Consider the following 22,097-nt stretch of genomic DNA (forward strand, 5'->3'; position numbering starts at 1 on the left):
TATAAGTCTAAGTGCTATTGTTAAGGAAAAAGACCTTGATGTAGCCTAGGTAAAAAGGACTGAAGCGTTTAAGTTCAGAAGTTCTAGACAACTTTCAGAAGGACAGAAGGTTATTTGGGAAGTGTCAGCCCTTAGTAAAGTAAAGGTAAAGGTTCCCCTCGTACATATGTGCTAGTCGTTCCCTACTCTAGGGGGCGGTGCTCATCTCCGTTTCAAAGCCGAAAAGCCAGCACTGTCTGCAGATATCTTCGTGGTCATGTGGCCAGTCATGACTAAATGCCAAAGGCGCACGGAGCACTATTACCTTCCCTATTTTTCTACTTGCATTTTTATTTCGAACTGCTAAGTTGGCAGAAGCTGGGACAAGTAGTGGGAGCTCACCCCATTATGCGACACTAGGGATTCAAACTGCTAAACTGCCGACCTTTTGATTGAGCGTCTTATCCACTGAGCCACCACGTCCCCAGTCATTAGTAGGCAATATCAAAAAACAGACAAACTAGAAATGCTGTTTTAGAATAGCAAGATCTTGACAACCCATCAGTTTTTTCTCTGACCCATCTTTAAATCAAACTTATAGGCAATAGGCAAACTCAATTATTTTGTGTTTCTTTCTCATACTGTCATCTTCCCAGGACTGAATATTATGTTTTTTATAGTTAACTTTGCTGTTTTCATTCTTGTTTTATTATGATGTATTTTGTTTTCTGTTCTATCATATTGCGATATATTTTCATAAAACTGTTTACCGTCCTAGGGCAACTGGTAAGTTGAAAATATTTTTAATAAATGAAAGAAGGAAATACCTCCCAAAAGTTTGCTTTGGTCTGATGCCAGTCCATGTAAAACGTTTCAGCTGTTTCAAAGGCAGCACCATTCTACCCTCAGCTTGATAATTCTGAAAGAGAATACAGTTCTGATTATGAAACTTTGGATTTTCTTTTATAACATGGCCAAACCTATCTAGATGCATAGAATTTCAAAATATTAAACTTCGTTTTGTAAATCTCAGAAAATATGACTTTATTGGCAAGATTCACGGTAGCATTGTGGTGAGGAAATTTTTATTTATTTCATGCCCAGATCAGACCTTATACTGCCAAAATGAGGCAGTATATGAGACCTTTTTTGTTTTATCATTGGCCCGAAACAATGTTTTATCATTGTTTTATCATTTTTTTTGTGATTTGTGAGGAAAACGATCAATAGTCAATGGATGCATTTTGCTTGGTTGAATTTGTGCTCATTCCTCTTATTTGTATCTATAATATTGTGGACCTTCAATTTTTATGCATGGTATATGCTCAACAAATACATAAGCTAAATTTTTGAGTTTAGATTTTAATAAGAACTTTATGATCTCCTGAACTCTTTCCAGGCTGCTGTTAAAATCTTTAACCAGAGGAAAGAAAGAAAAAAAAAGTCATCTGCATCATAATCAACGTCAAGAGTTCCAGAAACTCTTTTAAAAAGAATTTTTTTAAATGGAATTTGTAATGGCAATGGTGATAACAATGGCTTTGGTCCAGCCCCATGAATGGTGGAAAAAGGGGAAGGAGGGAGAAAGAGAGATTAAAACTCTCTTCTTTTTCTGGTGTACTGGAAATCAGCCTGGAAACCCTTTTGAGGGACAGATTTTCCAACGAGTTACAACAAGCCATGGTTTCCTCAAATCCTCCTTACCCCTTAAGCCAGGGGTGCCCAAACTTGGCAACTTTAAGGCTTGTAGACTTCAACTCCCAGAATTCCTCAGCCAGCAAAGCTGAAAGGGACATGCATAAGCGCTCCAGCAAGCGCTACCGTCCCTGTCCTAATGTTTTCTTTTATTCACACCTTTTACATGTATTTATAATTATGTTTACACTTGTATCTGTCATAAAATACATGCTTGATGAAAATAAATAAATAAAAAGAAAGAAAGAAAGAGAAAGAAAGAAAGAAAGAAAAAGAAAGAAAGAAAGATTGATTCAGCCTTCCATTCTTCCGAGGGGGGTAAAATGAGGACCCAGATTGTTGGGAGCAATATGCTGGACTCTGCAAACAGCTTAGAGAGGGCTATGAAGAGGTGTATAAGTCTAAGTGCTATTGCTATCTCTATAACCCAAGATAACCTGTATGAAATTCTTCTTCCACACAACAACAGACTGTTTTTGAGGAAATCAAGTATGTCTCAATTCATCAGTCTAGGGCTGAATCCAAAAGAACAGCTGTGCCACATATTTTAGGACTTACTTACATCAGGCTGAAACTTGTGCTTAGGTGAACTTTCTTCAAAGGCTCTTTGGAATGGTTTCGTCTTGAAAGCATGAACATATTTTCTTAGAAATTAAACAGGGAAAAAGTGCTTTTTGAGATAATATCAATTCAAAACATTACTATGTAGTAGCTGCATGTGGATATTTGATCATGGATGATAGCGTAAGTATATGCCTGACATTTTTTACTAATCATAAAAAGAATGTTCACAAATTATATGTGATACAAAGAATATCAATTTTTTACCAACCTTGCATGGTTACTATTTTAATATGGCATTTATTTCCTGCTCACCTGCAATACCTGCTGTTTTTATGTTTTCTGTTTTATCGTATTTTTGTGTGCCACTCAAAAAGTCTCTTTTGATGAGATGGGTGGCTGTATAAATTTCATTAATATAAAAATAAAAACCACCTAAAAGCATGCAAGCCTAATTCGGAGCCGAACCACTGGAGCTGCACAAAGTTAGGGAATGGGCTGCTTTATCATTGGTAGAATTTCTCAGCTCTTGGATTCTCCCTGCTATCTGCAGAGGTTCAGCCATCACATCTATCAATGCTGAACTACAGTTTTACAGGGGTTTTTTTATGGTGAGCAGGAATGGTACCATGCCAACTTTTGTGATTGCAATAAACTTTAAGGTAAAGGTTCCCCTCGCACATATGTGCTGGCCGTTCCCAACTCTAGGGGGCGGCGCCCATCTCCATTTCAAAGCCGAAGAACCAGCACTGTCCGAAGACGTCTCCGTGGTCATGTGGCTGGCATGACTAAATGCCAAAGGCTCACGGAACCTTCCCACCAAAGGTGGTCCCTATTTTTTCTACTTGCATTTTTACGTGCTTTCGAAACTGCTAGGTTGACAGAAGCTGGGACAAATAACTTCATCCCGTTATGCAGCACTAGGGATTCGAACCGCTGAATTGCCGACATTTCGATCAACAAGCTCAGTGCCTTAGCCACTGAGCCACCACATCCCTGTGATGCAATAAACTTTACAAATAATTAAATACAATATGGACTGTTGGTTAGGTAGCATTTATGTTCTCCTTTAGATACCTAGAAAGCTACACTGGTTGACTCATGGAGATTATCAGAATTTTCAGCCATTGTGAAGGCATTATGGATCAATTTTAATTTTTTTTCTGAGGATTTGAGGGATGAAACTGGTGGTAGTATGGAAGGGACTTCTGGCACAAAGCACAAAGCAGAAATACAATAATACTCTCTCTCCACTATGGCTCCTGGCAATCGGCACTGAGTAAACTTGTGAAGTTAATAACTTCATAAGGTTACTCAGTGCCGATTGCCAGGAGCCATAGTGGAGAGAGAGTATTATTGTCAGCCCTCCAAAGTAGTTCAGATTAGGAATCCTATGTCACGTAGTCAATACTAGTTTTACTGTAAAGTTATAATAACTGCAAATCAGAAGGAGCTTGCAAATCAGAAGGAGCTTCCTCCCACTCTCCCTTATCTTCTCTAGAATTAGGGAGGAGCTTGCTGAAATGTTTTCTCAGGTTAAAGTTCTGCTCCAGACTTGATTTCCTTCTATTACTTTGGTAATGATTTTTCCTCCTGTCCATCAAGGCCATCCCCTCTGCCTTCTACAATTATACCTTGTTTGGAAGCTTCCCAGATACATCCATGAGGGAAGCAGGATTTATTTATGTATTTGATTTATGGTTAAAAATCAAAAGGTCGTTTTGTTCTGATCCATCAAAGCTCTTCTTAAAATGGTCAACACACTGCATTATTTTTCTAGGTCCAATAGCCAAACTACACTGTTATTCATCTATTTTTTATTTGTGAAATATCCTGGCATTTCATCTTACCCCAAAATTTCAGCACTTGCATTAGTCAAGGCTGGTACTGAACTGTTTTTTCTCTCATGAAGATCAGAGGAACTAGGAGAGCAATGGTCACATCTGGTGTCCTCTGGTAACAAAGTATTCAAAGGTATGTAATCTTTGCCATCCTATGAAGACAGAAGGAGAAAGTGGTAAAACGAATTGTTGTATAAGCAATGTAAAATCTCACAATTATGTAATAGGTTTTAAAATTTCTCTACATAGTATCTTAAAACAGTTTGATTCATCTCACACTTAAGCTGAAATATTACAGTATAAGCTAGTTTAGCTCCTTTACATTCAGAATAATTGTATGGCACAATCAACATGGGGATTGAGATGCATCCTGAAAGCATTTTTGGATGATTTGCTTTTTTAAAATGTTTCATAGAATAAACTTCCCATAATACTATACGTTCCTAAACACCAGGTTAAAGTGTATGAAAAATGTCCTTAAGTATGCCATCTGCTACTTGAACTGAGAAATGAAAAAAAATCTATCAGAGTTGCATCTTGTGAATTGAATGTGAAGCTCAAAGGTGGATGAATTGACTACACATGCAATTGAATCTTATGGGCAAAGCAAGTAGCTTATCTCTGGAAAAGATCATGGCACCAGCCTCCATGATGCTTGAATCTGCTCAACTTCAGCCGTGGAGATCATTTGCATGCTGCCATAGCAGGGGTGAAATGCTATTGGTTCGTACCAGTTTGGGTGAACCTGTAGCGGTGGCAGCATGAAGCTCCGTCCACCAGCCCAGAAATTGTTACTTCCTGGTTTTAACCAGGAAGTAACCTGTTTTTGACCCTTTGCACATGTGCAGAAGGATTTGCGCATGTGCAAAGGGTCCAAAATCGCACATGACGCATATGTGCACGGAGCGCACACTTCAGAACCGGTAGGGAAGGTAAGTAATTTCACCCCTATGCTATAGCAACATTAAATCTTACTTCTAAGAGAGTAGAAGTATGAGGAAAGTTGATATAGTTTCCACTGAACTTGTTCAAAGAAAAAAGCTATACAAGACACATCACAGTTTTCTACTTACCTGTTGTACATTAGCCTGAAGTAAATCCCCTAATATTTCCACCAGCTCTGAGAACCATGGTCTTTCATTTGGATCTCCTTGCCAACAGCGAAGCATAATATGGTATCTGCCAATAAACAGAAGAATTAAAAAAGATATCACAAACTTTACTTCTGCAGTGGCTTATCTCAAGTGAAGTCAGTTTCATTTTGTGGACCACTTTTAACCCACATCCTTCCATATGAGCTCCATTTTTTCATAGTTAAGATATATGGACACCTTTCACTTTTCTTTTTAACAATTTTAATGGAATTAATTGTCGCTGGAGTTGAGTCTTTCCACCTTGCTCTTGGTCATTGCCTTCTTATCTTTCCTTCTACTTTTCTCAGCATCAGAATTTTCTCCCGAGAGATAGGACTTTGCATACTATGCAAAAGAATGATCATTTGAGCCTAGTTATTTGCACCTTGAGTAAGAACTGTAATTGGATTTGTTTAAAGAGCCTTTTGTTTATTTTTTTTATTATACATGAACTTTCCAAAAGAGATATGAAGTGAAAAATGCTTATATACTTTGGCTCTGTGATGGTTTGAGGAGAAAAACATGGATTTTTGTTGTAATGATTCCATAAGGCTGTTTAAAATCTAGGATGGGAACAAAATAAGGACAGGATACAGTTAGGAACATTGGAGTTGATGGGATGTTTTGTTGCCAGTATAAATTTCAAGCAATGGAGCACTTTAATGGGAAATTGAATCTTGCCTACTGCATCTTATTTCAATATAATAATTATCTATAATTATCTAAAAGCTTTTCTAACTTAGTGAAAGTCTTCCAAGCACTGGCTACACTTTTGTTCATATCAGTTTTTCAGGTGTTCCAAATTTATCAAGTCTCTGTACTGATTTTCAAGCCAAATATCAGCAGCTACTTCAGACACTGTATCTCAGCCTCTGATAATTTCTGATCTCTTCCTTGAATTTCTGTTATTCTTTTAGCATACGCACACCCATTCACCAAAGCCAGTCAGAAAAATGAACTCCATAGTTTTGCCATTGGACAGCTATCCATAAATTTTATCATTGGCTACACACCCTTGGAAGTTAGAACATTAATTAACAAGATGTTGGCAGAGTGTATTCAAAAAGACCTTGACTTTGTGTTGGAATGGTCAAAAAATTGGAAACTCCAAATCTCAACCAACAAATGCTCTGTCTTACACATTGGCAAAAGGAATCAGAACACGAAATACAAGCTGAGTGGACATGACCTTGTAGATGACCCTCACTCTGTCAAGGACCTTGGAGTACTCATATCAAATGATCTAAGTGCCAAAGCCCACTGTAACAACATCACCAAAAAGGCATTAAGGGTTGTAAACCTAATCTTGCATAGCTTCTTCTCTGGTAATATTACACTACTAACCAGAGCATACAAAACATTTACTAGACCAATTCTCAAATACAACTCGTCTGTCTGGAACCCGCACTGCATATCGGACATTAATACAATTGAATGTGTCCAGAAATATTTCACAAGCAGAGTCCTCTACTCTTCCGCTTGCAACAAAATACCTTATGCCACCAGACTTGAAATTTTGGGCTTAGAAAATTTAGAACAACGCTGCCTTTGGTATGACCTAAGCATAGCTCATAAAATCATCTGCTACAATGTCCTATCTGTCAATGACTACTTCAGTTTCAACCACAACAATACACGAGCACACAATAGATACAAACTTAAAGTGAACCAGTCCAAACTCGATTGCAGAAAATATGACTTCAGCAACAGCATGGTCAATGCCTGGAATGCACTACCTGACTCTTTGGTTTCATCCCAAAACCCACAAAATTTTAACCTAAGGCTGTCTACTGTTGATCTCACCCCATTCCTAAGAGGTCTGTAAGGGTAGTGCATAAGTGCACCAATGTGCCTACCGTCCCTGACTTAATGTTCCCTTTAGTTGTATTCATTTTATGTATTCAATTCATGCTTATACTTATATATATTGTCTAATATGTACTCGACAAATAAATAAATATTCTGCTGCACATGTGCATTGTTGGATATCTACTGAGAATTCCATCTGTCCCTTACAACAGACTCCAGGAGGGCTATAAAAGTCATTTTAGAAGAATATGGCCAAAGCCTAATGGGGTTCCCATAGTTGTTTGGGGAGCCCTATCTGGTAAATAATCTCTGTTTCAGAAGTAGGCTCAATTGGATTTGTTGTTTGTTATCATGATTGGTGATAACAGAAAAGTTTAAAACAATTAGTCCCTTTTAATAATTTAAACAATAGAGACAAAATAACTTTTTTGTCTGTTTTTTTTTTTGGGGGGAAGAGACTCTGTGGTCTCTTCCGAAAATCCCCAAAGCTTTAACAAAAAACTATCTACTATTGACCTCACCCCATTCCTAAGAGGTCTGTAAGGGGCGTGCATAAGAGCACCAACATGCCTACCGATCCTGTCCTAATGTTCCCTTTGATTGTATACAAATTCATATAGTTATTACATACTTATGATTATATTTATTTATTTATTTATTTTATTTTATCACATTTATATACCGCCCTATCTCCCTAGGGACTCAGGGCGGTTCACAGGCAAATAAAACGTACATATAAATACAGACTAAAATAACAGTTAAAAAACTTATTCTACATGGCCGAATTATTAAAAAGCAATATAAATAATAAAACCCATTAAAACCAGTATGAATTTAAAATCTAATCCAGTCCTGCGCAGATGAATAAATGTGTTTTAAGCTCGTGACGGAAGGTTCGGAGGTCCGGAAGTTGACGAAGTCCTGGGGGGAGTTCGTTCCAGAGGGTGGGAGCCCCCACAGAGAAGGCCCTTCCCCTGGGTGTCGCCAGACGGCACTGCCTAGCTGACGGCACCCTGAGGAGTCCCTCTCTGTGAGAGCGCACAGGTCGGTGAGAGGTATTCGGTAGCAGTAGGCGGTCCCGTAAGTAGCCCGGCCCTATGCCATGGAGCGCTTTAAAGATGGTTACCAAAACCTTGAAGCGCACCCGGAAGGCCACAGGTAGCCAGTGCAGTCTGCGCAGGATAGGTGTCACATGGGAGCCGCGAGGGACTCTCTCTATCACCCGCGCAGCTGCATTCTGAACTAACTGAAGCCTCCGGATGCCTCTCAGGGGGAGCCCCATGTAGAGAGCATTGCAGTAATCCAGACGAGATGTCACGAGGGCGTGAGTGACCGTGCATAAGGCATCCCGGTCTAGAAATGCTTATATATCGTATAGTTATTTCATGCTTATGCTTATATATAATGTTGTGACAATAATAATAATAATAATAATAATAAACTGAAAAGGGTTTTTTTCTTAAATTGTACCCAGTTATGACAGCTTTAGATTTATGACTGATTCCAAGGAGGAGAAATTAGTAAAACAAATAAGAAAAAATTCTATTCTATTCTATTCTATTCTATTCTATTCTATTCTATTCTATTCTATTCTATTCTATTCTATTCTATTCGGAGGTACAATCAATCCTTGTGCTTCATATTTGAGATATCAGCAAGACTCTGCAAGCTCAGTCTCAGAATTGAAATTGAAAAATGCGAAGGAAGGGACGTTACAATCTCCAGGCTATTCCCATCAAAATCCAGACAGTCCCAGATCTCTCAAACCTCTTCCATTCAGTATTGTTCCCTTCCATTCGCTCTTCTTTTTGCAATATTTTAAAAGACTTTCCCGTTTTCTTCTCTCTCGTTTGTAGAAAAGGCAAAAGAAGATTATTCTCTCTTCTTCCATTTGACTTTTAAAACAGGAAATATTTGAATTAAACCAGTGGTAGTCAACCTGGTCCCTACCGCCCACTAGTGGGCGTTCCAGCTTTCATGGTGGGCAGTAGGGGTTTTGTCCTATACTGAAACACTTTCCTTTTTTTTAATTTAATTGACTTTTTTAAAAAAAATCATAGCATTATTTTAAAACATTTTCATTAGGTTTTCATAAAATTCCCCGTGACAATTTAAATTTCCGGAATAGCTCAGGCTGTAAGGAGCCTGTTATTAGAACACAGCAGCCTGCAATTACTGCAGGTTCAAGCCCGGCCCAAGGTTGACTCAGCCTTCCATCCTTTATAAGGTAGGTAAAATGAGGACCCAGATTGTTGGGGGGGCAATAAGTTGACTTTGTAAATATACAAATAGAATGAGACTATTGCCTTACACACTGTAAGCCACCCTGAGTCTTCGGAGAAGGGCGGGATATAAATGTAAAAAAAAAAAAAAAATTCTGAAAATATACTATTTGCATCGCCCACGCATAAAGTTAGTTCATGTTATGTAAGTGAAACTAAATAGCGCTATAGTGTGACCGCAAACAAAAAAGCTCTCGTCCCAGAATAGCTCGCGCATCTCCCCCCACACCACCCAGCTGTAACAGACAAACAGAGCTGGTAGCCGGTGCTCCCCTCCAACCCAATTCATGATGCGTGAGAGGCATGTGCAGACGACAATACACAGCACATTACTGTGGAACCGGTGGGCGGTTAGAAAATTTTATACTAACAGAGATACAAAAGTGGGTGGTAGATATAAACCCTGAATTAAACCTTCTCTGCCATTGCCCCCACCCTTTGGTACACGGCCTTTGGTACACGGCCTTTCAGAAGATGGATTTGCCAATTAGCATGGAATAAATGTTTTATGCAATCCTGAGGATGGCTGATTGGCTTGAAGATGGTCCCTGCGCCTTATTAAACCCCTTTTAGCCTTGTTAATTTTTTTTTTAACTTTGACTTCTTAACTTTTAACTTATTTTAACCTTGTTTCAGCCTCTGCCTCTGATGCTTGCTTGCTATCGGTTGCCATTGTAATGGGAGGGGGGAGGCTTTTCTGGTATATGGAGGGGGGGATGCGAGCTGGTGGAGATGTCTCTAGAAAAGGGAAGAAACTTCTCACAGGCTTCAAGCAGCTGTGAAAGGAACTGATAGCTGTCAAGATCAACTTTAGAACTAGGGTGCATATTCCAAATAAAAGTGCACACACACACACACACACACACACATACATTTCTGGGGTTGCAAAATCCGGAGCTTTCATGCATATGCCTTCTTTTAACTTTCTGAAGAAGACTTCATCTATTTGTATGCCAGGATATGGGGATGCACCTGAAAAAGAAGAATTAGAAATGGAATCTTTAGAGTTAAGTACTTCACTCCCAAATTCATATTTTCATCCGGCCGTTTTTTTCTCTCTCAGAAAGCAAGGAGTTAATTCAGAGGTAAAAGCTGCCCTAGAAACATGTACTAGATGACCAGAAGATTGTTTGTCTAAGGAACTGTTACCATTGACCGGTTTCCTCTGCTGTTGTGTCTGTCTTATCTGCCATTCTTCTTTGATGAATGAAATTGTTGCTTCCTTTGCAGGATGGATTTTGTATCCTGCATTTCCCCCCCCCTTTTTTTTTTTAAAGAATGCAATGCCTCAGCATTCTCATCTTGAATGCCTTATACTACTTCAGTCTGAGATATTTTGGTGTTTGTCTGCCTGGTGAGTCCCATTGATCAGTACAGAAAGGAAGCAGCTGTGTGTGCCAATGGGTTAGTAACTGCAGTTGGTTGTTATGACCTCCCATCTCCTCCCCCCATTCCCCTTTCTCTATGTCTAGAAGGATCTGTTATCTGACACCACAATTTTGAGATCAATGCCTTTGAAAAAAATTGTTGGGAATTTAGGTCAGGCGTTTGATTGTTTTCACTTGATTATATCTCTTAAATGATTGTGAGTGATATAATTTAATAGTAAAGATTCCTTTTCCCAACTTTGGGCTCTCTTTGTGTTAGGATAAAACTCATCTGATAATTTGGAGATTGTGAATCCTAATTCATCTACAGGTTCCAGGAAATTGGGGGATTTAAAATGTTGATTTGCCACTGGTTACAATTTTCTTGCAAATAATCTATTTGTATAATGATCTAGTATAAAATCACCAGTAATTATATGCATATTTATTTTATTAATGGATTTGAAAGATGTTAATTTATATATATATAAATTGTTATGGCTGAATTAAGGCTTTCATAGATAGACTGCAATCCTGTACTACAAAAAATAATTGAGGATATGTATGTATGTATGTATGTATGTATGTATGTATGTATGTATGTATGTACCAAATCGGGTGAAGTTCAACATACAGTATATAATTATGTATTTGCTTTTACTTATTTTATTTCCCAAACCTTAAAAATGGAGTATCTTAATATTTTAATTTTCTTACCTAAAGAAAATATTTCCCAGAGTAATACTCCATATGACCAGACATCACTTTTGGTACTATAGACTTTATCAAATATAGATTCTGGTGCCATCCATTTGAGAGGAAGACGTGCCTGCAACAAAAGTTCATGAATCTTGTAAGTGTTTTATGGAAGTAGATTTTTCTTTGACTATGGGTCATAAACCTTTTTAAAATACAGGTAGGATGCTAAATTTCTCCCCTGGCCCAGCTCTAGCACTTTAGTTCTAGTCAACTCCTATTGGTGCCAGGATATAGGATATAGATTTAGGCAACATCTTGCCATTTCTGAGTTATATGTCCAAAGAGAATATAATTCACTGAATGGGTTCACCCACCATACTAAACCCATGTTAACAAATATAACACACTCTGTCCAAAACAAATCACGTTATGCCTGATGTGATGGTTCGGATCACATTCAATATGCAAGGCAATGCTGACTTCTCACAATCCATTGACACCAAAGAAACCCATTCTATTTTAGCCCTATCATGTTGTATGAATCCAAGCCTATGATAATTTCAATGAGATTTAAATGGAATGACTCTGCTTAGAGATATAAGGGAGCCACTGCAGCGTGACTTCTAAAATTGCTTTCTTTGTATTTGGAAACTCTGACATTGCATTCATGGAATATTACCAACATTATAACCCTTCTTCAGAACCCTTCAGAACAATATACAGGTGGCCAAATTGTCTTCATGATGCTCCAGTGCATCTTGGGAGAGGACAAGCTTCTCTCCAGGTCTAAGCATAGAGAGATAGTAATAGCACTTAGACTTATATACCTCTTTACAGCCCTCTCTAAGCCGTTTACAGAGTCAGCCTATTTCCCCAACAATCTGGGTCCTCATTTTACCCACCTCGGAAGGATGGAAGGCTGAGTCAACTTTGAGCCTGGTGAGATTTGAACTGCCAAACTGCAGGCAGCCAACAGTCAGCAGAAGTAGCCTGCAGTACGACACTCTAACCACTGCGCCACTGCGGCTCACCATGGCAGACCCCAAATTTAATCAGTAATGTCCTTCTTTGCTGCTCCCTTTTTTGGACTCTGAGGGTTGTTTTTAATCTTACACAAAAGCTAAGTACCATGTATAGTCTCTTTGCTATATTTTACAAACAGAAAACATAATTCTGGATCTAGGCAGTAGACTTTTGCTTTCTGCTATCTTAGCAAGATGTAAGTCAAAAAGTGTGCCCTTTCCACCACTTTCTAAATTGTATCTGGATAGCACGCTTCCTAAACAATTGTATGTTATTTATACTTTCCAAAATACAATCCTAACCAATAGGTCTCCGGGTTTGTTGTAAAGTCATCAGAGCCCCAATCTGGCCCACCACTGATACACAACAAGTACCTTGTTCTTTCATGCCTTGGCTCGAAACTTTTTCATTGGCTGGTCTGGCAAGGTTAGTCCAGAAATAAAATATCAACATATAAACTATTTTTTAAAAAATAAAAGAACTGATGAACATTTCCGAACCTTGCTGTGGAGGATGCAAACAAGTACAATGTATACAACTCATCTGGATTGCTCATTTTGACGCTAAAGGAAAGAGCACCAATGCTTTTAGGGGCCTTTGGACTACGGAGAATGTAAATACCGAAAGACCTTTTTCGCGAGCTGTTCAGAATGATAAACAAAAGTGCAAATACCAAGTACAGTAGCCTGCTGGACTTACGTCGCCTTTTCTCACATAATCAGGATTTTTATAAGTATCTCTTGCAAGGCCAAAATCACAGATCTTCACAACATTGTTGTCGGATAAAAGGATGTTCCTGGCTGCCAAATCACGATGGATGCACTATAAGAAAATGGTTGCATAAAAATAATTTATTAAATTTCCATTTTCTATAACACAGTAGAGTGCTTGCCTTTTATCTTCTAAGATGCTGTATGAGTCTTGATTTTTCGGGGATATTTCCAAACATGGCAGACTTAAGCTGATTTAATAATAATTTCTTTTCCCACGGATAGAGATGCTCTGTAGAGTCAGACTTATTAACATTGACCTTTCTTCTCTAATTCGTTCTAAACAGATTAACCTAAATAGTTCTGGTTAACAGTGATGTGAGTCATCAGTCGAGATATCTTAATGACGCTTGCTGGGAAAAACTGGCTGCTCAAAGTAATTTCTATTTATACTTTTAAAAAGTATATTTTTAGCACATCTTTCTGCTTAAATTGGATAACAATACACAGTTAACTGAAAACATTAAAATGAATGATATGAAACAAAGGCAGGATGGCATATCATAACGCACAGGACACAACTTCTTATAGAGGCATAATTTTTGTTTACAAATTCTGCCTGGAATCAAGGAATTAACAGAATAATAGAATAACAAAGTTGTAAACTCAGGCAGGGACAGCTACCATCATTTCAGACAAATGGTTATCCAACCTCTTCTTAAAAACTTCCAGTTGGACCGCCCACAATTTCTGAAGGCAAGTCGTTCCATTGATTAATTGTTCTAACTGTCAGGAAATTCCTCTTTAGTTTTCAGCTGCTTTGGAGAAATTAAGAGTGGTTTACAATTTCCCCTTCAAATTGTAAATATATTAAAATCAGCACCATCTTTGACAAACTTGGTACATTGTAGCAATAGCAATAGCAACTTAGACTTATATGCCGTTTCATAGTGCTTTTACAGCTCTCTCTAAGTGGTTTACGAAGTCAGCCTCTTGCCCCCAATAATCTGGGTCCTCATTTTACCGACCTCGGAAGGATGGAAGACTGAGACAACCTTGAGCCGGTGAGATTTGAACTGCTGAACTGCAGCTAGCAGTCAGCTGAAGTACCCTGCAGTACTGCACTCTAACCACTGCGCCACCTAGCTCATTATATCTTCTCATAAGGAACTCTGGAAATTTTCACCCTATTCTGCCAACTGAAAAAAAAATCATTTTCTTCTATGTCTTTCTTCCAGTGATAGTCAGGGTGGGAAGCGCATGTGGGTTTTTGAATAAAGGTGTGTGTCTGTGGGAGTGAAAAAGGTGTGAAGGAAAACAGCTGTTTTCTAAATCCCTGAACTGAGATAAACAGAATTGTGTCGTCTCATACATTTTTTAGCTATTACTATTTAATGTTAGTGAGATAAGAAACAATTTAAAAGCTTCCATTTTGTCTACAAAACTATATCGTTGTTGACATACGTACATACGCTACCTGTTACGCAACACTTAAGAGCACAGAATTTCTACTTTTTTAAAAAAAAAAGGATTGTGAGCCTTATACATCTGATGGAAAATTGCTAAAATGTGAGGAATGTTACATGCATGCATACATATGTACAATTGTACATACCCATCACACAATTTCCTTCTGGAGAAATCAGTGTTAAATAGAGAATACAAAAAGAATAATAAATAATAAATAATCACCAGATGAATCTATACATATTGACCTTTGCTGCTTATTATGACTTTGGTCAGTTAAAACAGGGGTCTCCAACCTTGGCAACTTTAAGACTTGTGGATTTCAACTCCCAGAATACTGGGGTTGAAGTCCCTAATTGAGATGTCAGAATGAAGACTTGTCACTTTCATGTAACATTTTTACTACAGTAATACAGTACCGAGAAGGTATAAAGCAGATCATTAACATTAGCTATACCCATGTCAAATACAACTTTTTCTGCCATCGCTAATGACTAATCCTTAGGGACATTGGAGTCAATATGCAAGAAGGACGAACAAAACCCATTGTAATGCAAACATGTCATCTCCTTTCTATACAAGCAGCCTCTTCTAGAGGCTGAAGACTACTGTGCAAGGCCATATCCTTGGCTTTTTTCCTCCTCTGGTACAGCCTTTGGAACAGGAAGGATGTCTCCCACTTTTATAGCTTCCCATAAAATAGTTAAAATCTGCCTTTTCCAGAAGACTTTGTTAATTACATTTACAGTTAGTGTTGGTGTCATTCAATGCTATTAATGCTCATGCACCCGCAGCTGAGCCAGAGGTGGGTTTCAGCAGGTTCTGACCAGTTCTGGAGAACCGGTAGCGGAAATTTTGAGTAGTTCAGAGAACCGGTAGTAAAAATTCTGACTGGCCCCACCCCCATCTATTCTCTGCCTCCCAAGTCCCAGCTGAATGGGAGGAAATGGAGATTTTGCAGTAACCTTCCCCTGGAGTGAGGTGGGAATGGAGATTTTACAGTATCCTTCCCCTGCCACACCCACCAAGCCACACCCACAGAACTGGTAGTAAAAAAATTTAAAACCTACCAATGAGATGAGCTCAAGCAAGCTCTTAGCAAAATAGGTTGAAGGAATTTTCATATTGTCTTCTTCACAACTGAGAGCTTCAGTGACAAAATGTATCTGTTTCAGTCTGCACTGCTTATGAAGCCAAGGATGAACCACACCAGGATTATATCTTATTATTTATAGGGCTTTCTTTAATTAATTGTATTGAGTCTGCCATCTGCACCTCTGTAACTGTCTGGTTTGGTTCTGCAACCCAACAAGACAGACGCAGACTTCAGAGGATAATTAGAACTGCAGAAAAAACAATGGCTACCAACCTGCCTTCCATTGAGGACCTGTATACTGCACGAATCAAAAAGAAGGCTGTGAAAATAACTACACACCCCTCGCATCCTGGACATAAACTGTTTCAACTTCTACCCTCAAAACGACGCTATAGAGCACTGCACACTAGAACAACTAGACACAAGAACAGTTTTTCCCTGAACGCCACCACTCTGCTTAACAAATAATTCCCTCAACACTGTCAAACTATTTACTAAATCTGCACTACTATTAATCTTCTCATCGTTCCCATCGCCCATCTCCTTCCACTGATGACTGTATGACTGTAACTTTGTTGCTTGTATCCTTACGATTTATATTGATATTGATTGTTTCCTGATTGCTTATTTGTACCTATGACTATCATTAAGTGTTGTACCTTAGAATTCTTGATGAACGTATCTTTTCTTTTATGTACACTGAGAGCATATGCACCAACACAAATTCCTTGTGTGTCCAATCACACTTGGCCAATAAAAATTTCTATTCTATTCTATTGTGCTTTATGCTATGCTTCATTTTGTACACCACCTGGAATTGGTGGAGTAGGGTAGTTTAAAGATCCAATAAATAGCTAAAAATATACTCAGCCTTACAACCCACTAGCTAGGAGCTATATGCATATTAGTTAACAATTCTTTTTGTTGTTGTTGTTACTATTCTGAAGGCAAATGCAAAGAAGGAAAACTAACCTTTTGAGATGACAAGAATTCCATGCCTCTGGCTACCTGAAAGCTGTAAGAAATCAGATCTTCCATGGTAAGGGGCCACTTGTAGAAATCACTGACATCTGAAATCAAAGCGGCATGGAGGTGGTTAATATGATCTCATCCTGACAGTAATTCATTTATTCTCCTTAGAGCATTTCAAATTTAGTTCACTAATGAGACAGGGTGGAGGTGGGGGTGGGGAATCCTTATGATATACCAAAGACTTCCCCTTGGATAAGGAAGAGACCGTAACACATCTTCCTGTCTGACTGAGGAATTCTGTAAATAAGCTTATTTTAAACCATCTTTTCTTGGAGCTGAGCATCTCCCACGGATGTTTACGAGGGTGATAAATGGAGCAAGAAAATGACAAAGATGCAGAGCATGACTGTAAAACTACCCAGGCTGTATAGGAAAAGGAAGGAATTAATACCTACCCTCCTCTTCCTCCTCCACATCACTTAAACTTTTATCTTCCTGAAATCCAGAGCTTGCTAAGCTTTCTCGACTTGGGACATTCTCCAGTCTTTTTTTTGGACCGCTGATGGGCTCAACATCCTTCTTCTCCATCAAAGGGTCTCTTTGAATGGATCCATACTTGTTTATTTAAACAAGGAGAAATTATTGGCAAAGCAATGTGGAATTGCAATTTTCCATGACCCGCTCATTATAAAACACTTTTGAGTTCCACCTATTTCAATTTGATAATTAAACATGGACTTTAATTTTTTCCCCTACTCCAATTAAAAGAATAAAACCAGCAATATTCATATTTAGCAAGGAGCCGTTTAAACTAGAGGGTTTTAAATCTCATTAATTGCAGTCAGTTCTAAGTATGACTAACTTTGGATCCATCCCAATGTGGGATCCAACCCAATGTGAAGTACTTAACATTACTTAGGCCGAGCCGTAGGTTATTTGCATCTTTCCATTCAAAAAAGCTTGAAATGTGCCAGTGAATTCCTTCCATAACTTAATGTTCTTCAGTGATGAGAATTAGGTCCCTTGGAAATGATTCATGCAAGTGAGTAAAACCACTTTTGTTAGAGAAAGCATTCTCTCCATCTTCAGTTTACTAGTTAATTTGTCAGGGGAAAACATATTTCATCGCTTTAGTGCAGCTAACTATCTACCCAGTCAATATTTTTAACTCTAGCTTGATCAATTTAAGATGGTCTGGAACGAAAGCAGAGAGGATAAGCATAATGTCCTACAGAGATTTTAAAAATATTGACATTTTAAAGAAGCATGGAACTCATAAAATTCTTCCTACACGATGATTAATCAGCCACAATGTTTGTATACATGCTATAAACTTTTAAGAGGGAAAAGTCATAATACTAAATCTATAAATATGTAAACAATCAACAACTTTTAGGGCATACATCCCTTTGATCGAAAAAAAATTGCACAGCTTGGTAGTACCATATTCCAGGGTTGTTACCAGCTGGAGGTAGTTGAGAAGAGACTTGGCCCCTTCTATGTGGGGTACTACAGAATTTGGTACTCTCTCCTCTCCTATTTACTCTCCTACCTACGAATCAAGAAGAAGGCTGTGAAAATATCTACAGATCCCTCACATCCTGGACATAAACTGTTTCAACTCCTACCCTCAAAACGACACTATAGAGTACTGCACACCAGAACAACTAGACACAAGAACAGTTTTTTCCCGAAGGCCATCACTCTGCTAAACAAATAATTCCCTCAACACTGTCAAACTATTTACTAAGTCTGACTACTATTAATCTTCTCATCGTTCCTATCACCCATCTCCTCCCACTGATGACTGTATGACTGTAACTTTGTTGCTGGTATCCTTATGATTTATATTGATATATTGACCATCATTTGTGTTGTAAATGTTGTACCTTGATGAACGTATCTTTTCTTTTATGTACACTGAGAGCATATGCACCAAGACAAATTCCTTGTGTGTCCAATCAACTTGGCCAATAAAAAATTCTATTCTATTCTATTCTATTCTATTCTATTCTATTCTATTCTATTCTATTCTATTCTATTCTATTCTATTCTATTCTATTCTATTCTATTCTATTAACTTCTTCTGTATGTACTGTATATGAGGCTGCTGGGTGGGGTCAACCATTGCCATGATGTAAGGTGTCATCAGTGTGCTGATGATATTCAGTTATACATCTCTACCCCTGCTGAAGTGGCAGGAGTGGCTCAAGGCCTGACTAGGTGGCTCAGTGGCTAAGACAGTGAGCTTGTTGATCAGAAAGGTGGCAGTTCGGTGGTTTGAATCCCTAGTACAGTTCTCCTGCGTGATCAGGGGGTTGGACTAGATGACCTCCAAGTTCCCTTCCAACTCTGTTACTGTTACTGAAGTGAGTGATGCTGTGGACATCTCATCTCAGTGCTTGGAGGCTGCGAGGGTCTGGATGGGGGAACAACAGGCATTAGCTGAATTCTTACAAGACTGAGTGACTTTGAGTTTTAGGGCCTTCCAGTTCTAGGGCTGTGCCATCTTTGGGGCTAGATGGGGTTGTTCTGCCCTGGACAGACCCAGTGCTCCATCTGATGATTCTCCTGGACTCAGAACCCCTGCTCAAAGATCAGGTGGCCATTGTGCTAGGAGGGCCTTTGCACAGCTTTCTGTTGTGAGCCATTTGCTCCCATACCTGGATTGGGAGGCTCTGCTTAATGTTAATCATGTCCTAGCCACCTCCCATTTGGATTTCTCTAACGTGTTCTACATGGAGCTGCCTTTGAAGGGTATCCAGAAGCTTCACTTGGTGCAAAATACAGTAGTGCGGGTAGTTATGTGTGGTCCTAAAACAGCACACTGCTCCATGAGCAGCAATGGTTACCAATGTGCCTCCAGGTCCAATTCAAGGTACTCTTTTTAAACCTTTAAAGCAGGGTTCAGCAACCTGTGGCTTGTGGCTCTTTCAACCCTCTGCTGTGGTTTCTTGTTGCTGGTCGGCTCCACAATTGATAGGGCTTTCGGTTAGGACAGGTAGAGGAAAAAGGATGCCACGCCAGGAGGAGACTCTTTGGTGGGGGAACTGACTTCCAGTTGGCAGAAGTAAAAGGACGCTGTGCTAGGAGGAGACTCTATGGTGGGGGAAACCGGATTTCTGGTCAGCTCCAGAATTGAATGGGGGCTTCTGGTTAGGACCTTTGTGGCTCTTTGAGTGTTTAAGGTTGCTGACATCTGCTTTAAAGTCTTTCATGGCATAGGGTCAGGTTATCTGAAGGACTACCACCTCTCAGATACAGTTGTCCCACCAGATCTGGCAGAGAAACCGCATTGTGGGTCCTCTTGTACTAAGGAATTAAACTTGACAGGTCCCAGGAGAGAGAGAGACTATGGCTATGGCACCCATATTGTGGAATCTTTTACCACCGGAAATGAGGCTAGCTTCATCTCTTTCCACAAATCCCTCAGGACCTGGCTATGCCATCATTCCTGAGAATTTCGGGGCTCCATTGTGATCCTGCAGTGGCTCCCTTACACTGGCTAAAGTCATCCTCTCTGCTTGTGTGTTTTTTATAGTTTTTAAGATGACTTCATATAATTAAAGGTTTTTCTTTTTAATTCAGTGTTGTACACCACCCACAGTTATGTTTTTGTAAGATGTGTGACCCTATAAACATGATATAAAATACAAAAAATACTGAACGCTTAGAAGAGAGAAATTATTTTTCAGGACTATACTTCATGATTAGCTTTAAGAAGCATACAGAGTTCCCTGCCTTTCAGCTCCAATTTTGAAAAAAAACTATGTAGAATTGTCTTTCATGTTAACCTGTATACAATGCTAAGATTTGGAGCATAGTAGTGATTTCTTCAAAACTTCAGTTAGACTACAGTTTCCTGTCTCCAACTCAGCAAAGCAAATAGCTAGGGGAGATACAGAGATTATTTTATAACATGTAAGAAGTACTAAGATTTTAATGATAGATAATTATATCTATCCATATATATATCTATATGGATATATGCAATCCAAATGGTATTGAAATTAAGATTCATAAAATTTATGTTTCTTTATTCAAAAGAATGCTATACACAAATAGATTTCACATAAAATTAGGACTGGAACTATATTCACTTAACAGGATTATGATTTTGTAGGACAGATTTGGCTAAGGAACTCTCACTTGACTATCCCTGCCTTGCCACCTTAAAAAATACCTGTTGGAGATAGGAATACAGTGGTATTAATTCTTCAATACTTTCTGACCTCCTAATTGCAAGGGAGCAGTGTAGATGTAATGATCTATTTGATGTCCCTTCTCTGTTCATTCCTCTGACTGCTCTTTGTCTGAGATTGCTAATCTGAGGTCATTTCCTACTGCTTTTCTTCTCATGAGCAGAACACATATTCTTTGACTCATCTCCTAGTAGGATGCAGTTAGGTGCTAGGCTTTGTCTCCCTCTATAATGCATTTCCTGCAAATAAATTGCCTTTAAGGTATAGTAATAAAATTTGTGTCACTAATCAGATTTCCATTTTCAGGAATGCTTATATGCCCACACATCATTTTGACCTCTAATCTAAAAATCATAAATAAATCATAAATAAATCATAAATAAAAATCATAAACTGTTTCAACTCCTACCCTCAAAACGAAGCTATAGAGCATTGCACACCAGAACAATTAGACACAAGAACAGTTTTTCCCCAAAGGCCATCACTCTGCTAAACAAATAATTCCCTCAACAATGTCAAACTATTTACTAAATCTACACTATTAATCTTCTCATCGTTTTCATCACCAATCTCTTTCCACTTATGACTGTAACTTTTTGTTGCTATCATTAAGGGTTAAATTGCAACCTATGACCATCATTTGTGTTGTAAATGTTGTACTTTGATGAAGGTATTTTTTTTCTTTTTCTTTTCTTTTATATACACTGAGAGCATATGCACAAAAACAAATTCCTTGTGTATCCAATCACACTTGGCCAATAAAAATTCTATTTTAGAGTTCCCTATTTATTTGAGCCATATCCATAGGAAGAGAGTTACATGATCATTTTGATGTGGTACTGTTATCCTGTAACTTGATGAATCAAAAATCAAGGTAAAGCGATAGGGCAGGGGTGTCAAACTTGGTGTTGTCACATGATGCATCTTAACTTTTCCCCTTCTTGCTAAACCATGTGTGGCCAGTCCATGAAGCATCTGTGCCATGGGCCACGAGTTTGACAGCCCTGCTATAGGGGAAACCCTCTCAAGCCACCAGGGTCTTATTCCTGAATTCTTCTGAGATCCCTTTGTTTTGATACATGATGCAGTGAGGTAAAATGTAAGTTTGTAATAAGCTGAAAAACTATAATTAGGCAATTGAGGCATTACCTTGTGGGTAGAAAATAAATCCCTTTTGCTCTTCAAATAACCTGACAAATTTCCATATTTGCAATATTCAACTATCACCATCAATGGTCCTGTGAACAACATGAGTGACAAG

At 38.6% G+C, this 22,097-nt stretch overlaps 1 protein-coding gene across 1 annotated transcript in view; it reads right to left on the reverse strand.

Moving 5' to 3' along the window:
• The window catches only part of FLT1 (fms related receptor tyrosine kinase 1), a 139,601-nt gene that overhangs the window by 2,732 nt on the left and 114,772 nt on the right, over nucleotides 1-22,097 (reverse strand). The window contains exons 20-29 of the mRNA XM_058185588.1: nucleotides 21,986-22,074; nucleotides 17,090-17,249; nucleotides 16,635-16,732; nucleotides 13,089-13,211; nucleotides 11,385-11,496; nucleotides 10,173-10,272; nucleotides 5,150-5,255; nucleotides 4,086-4,228; nucleotides 2,237-2,318; nucleotides 807-898 (exon numbers count right to left, since the gene is read on the reverse strand). Coding sequence (XP_058041571.1) covers nucleotides 807-898; nucleotides 2,237-2,318; nucleotides 4,086-4,228; nucleotides 5,150-5,255; nucleotides 10,173-10,272; nucleotides 11,385-11,496; nucleotides 13,089-13,211; nucleotides 16,635-16,732; nucleotides 17,090-17,249; nucleotides 21,986-22,074 — 1,105 coding nt within the window. The remainder of the gene's footprint in view (nucleotides 1-806; nucleotides 899-2,236; nucleotides 2,319-4,085; nucleotides 4,229-5,149; nucleotides 5,256-10,172; nucleotides 10,273-11,384; nucleotides 11,497-13,088; nucleotides 13,212-16,634; nucleotides 16,733-17,089; nucleotides 17,250-21,985; nucleotides 22,075-22,097) is intronic.

The sequence above is a fragment of the Ahaetulla prasina genome, chromosome 5 (genome assembly GCF_028640845.1).
Source record: "Ahaetulla prasina isolate Xishuangbanna chromosome 5, ASM2864084v1, whole genome shotgun sequence".
In the NCBI taxonomy this organism is placed as follows: domain Eukaryota; kingdom Metazoa; phylum Chordata; class Lepidosauria; order Squamata; family Colubridae; genus Ahaetulla; species Ahaetulla prasina.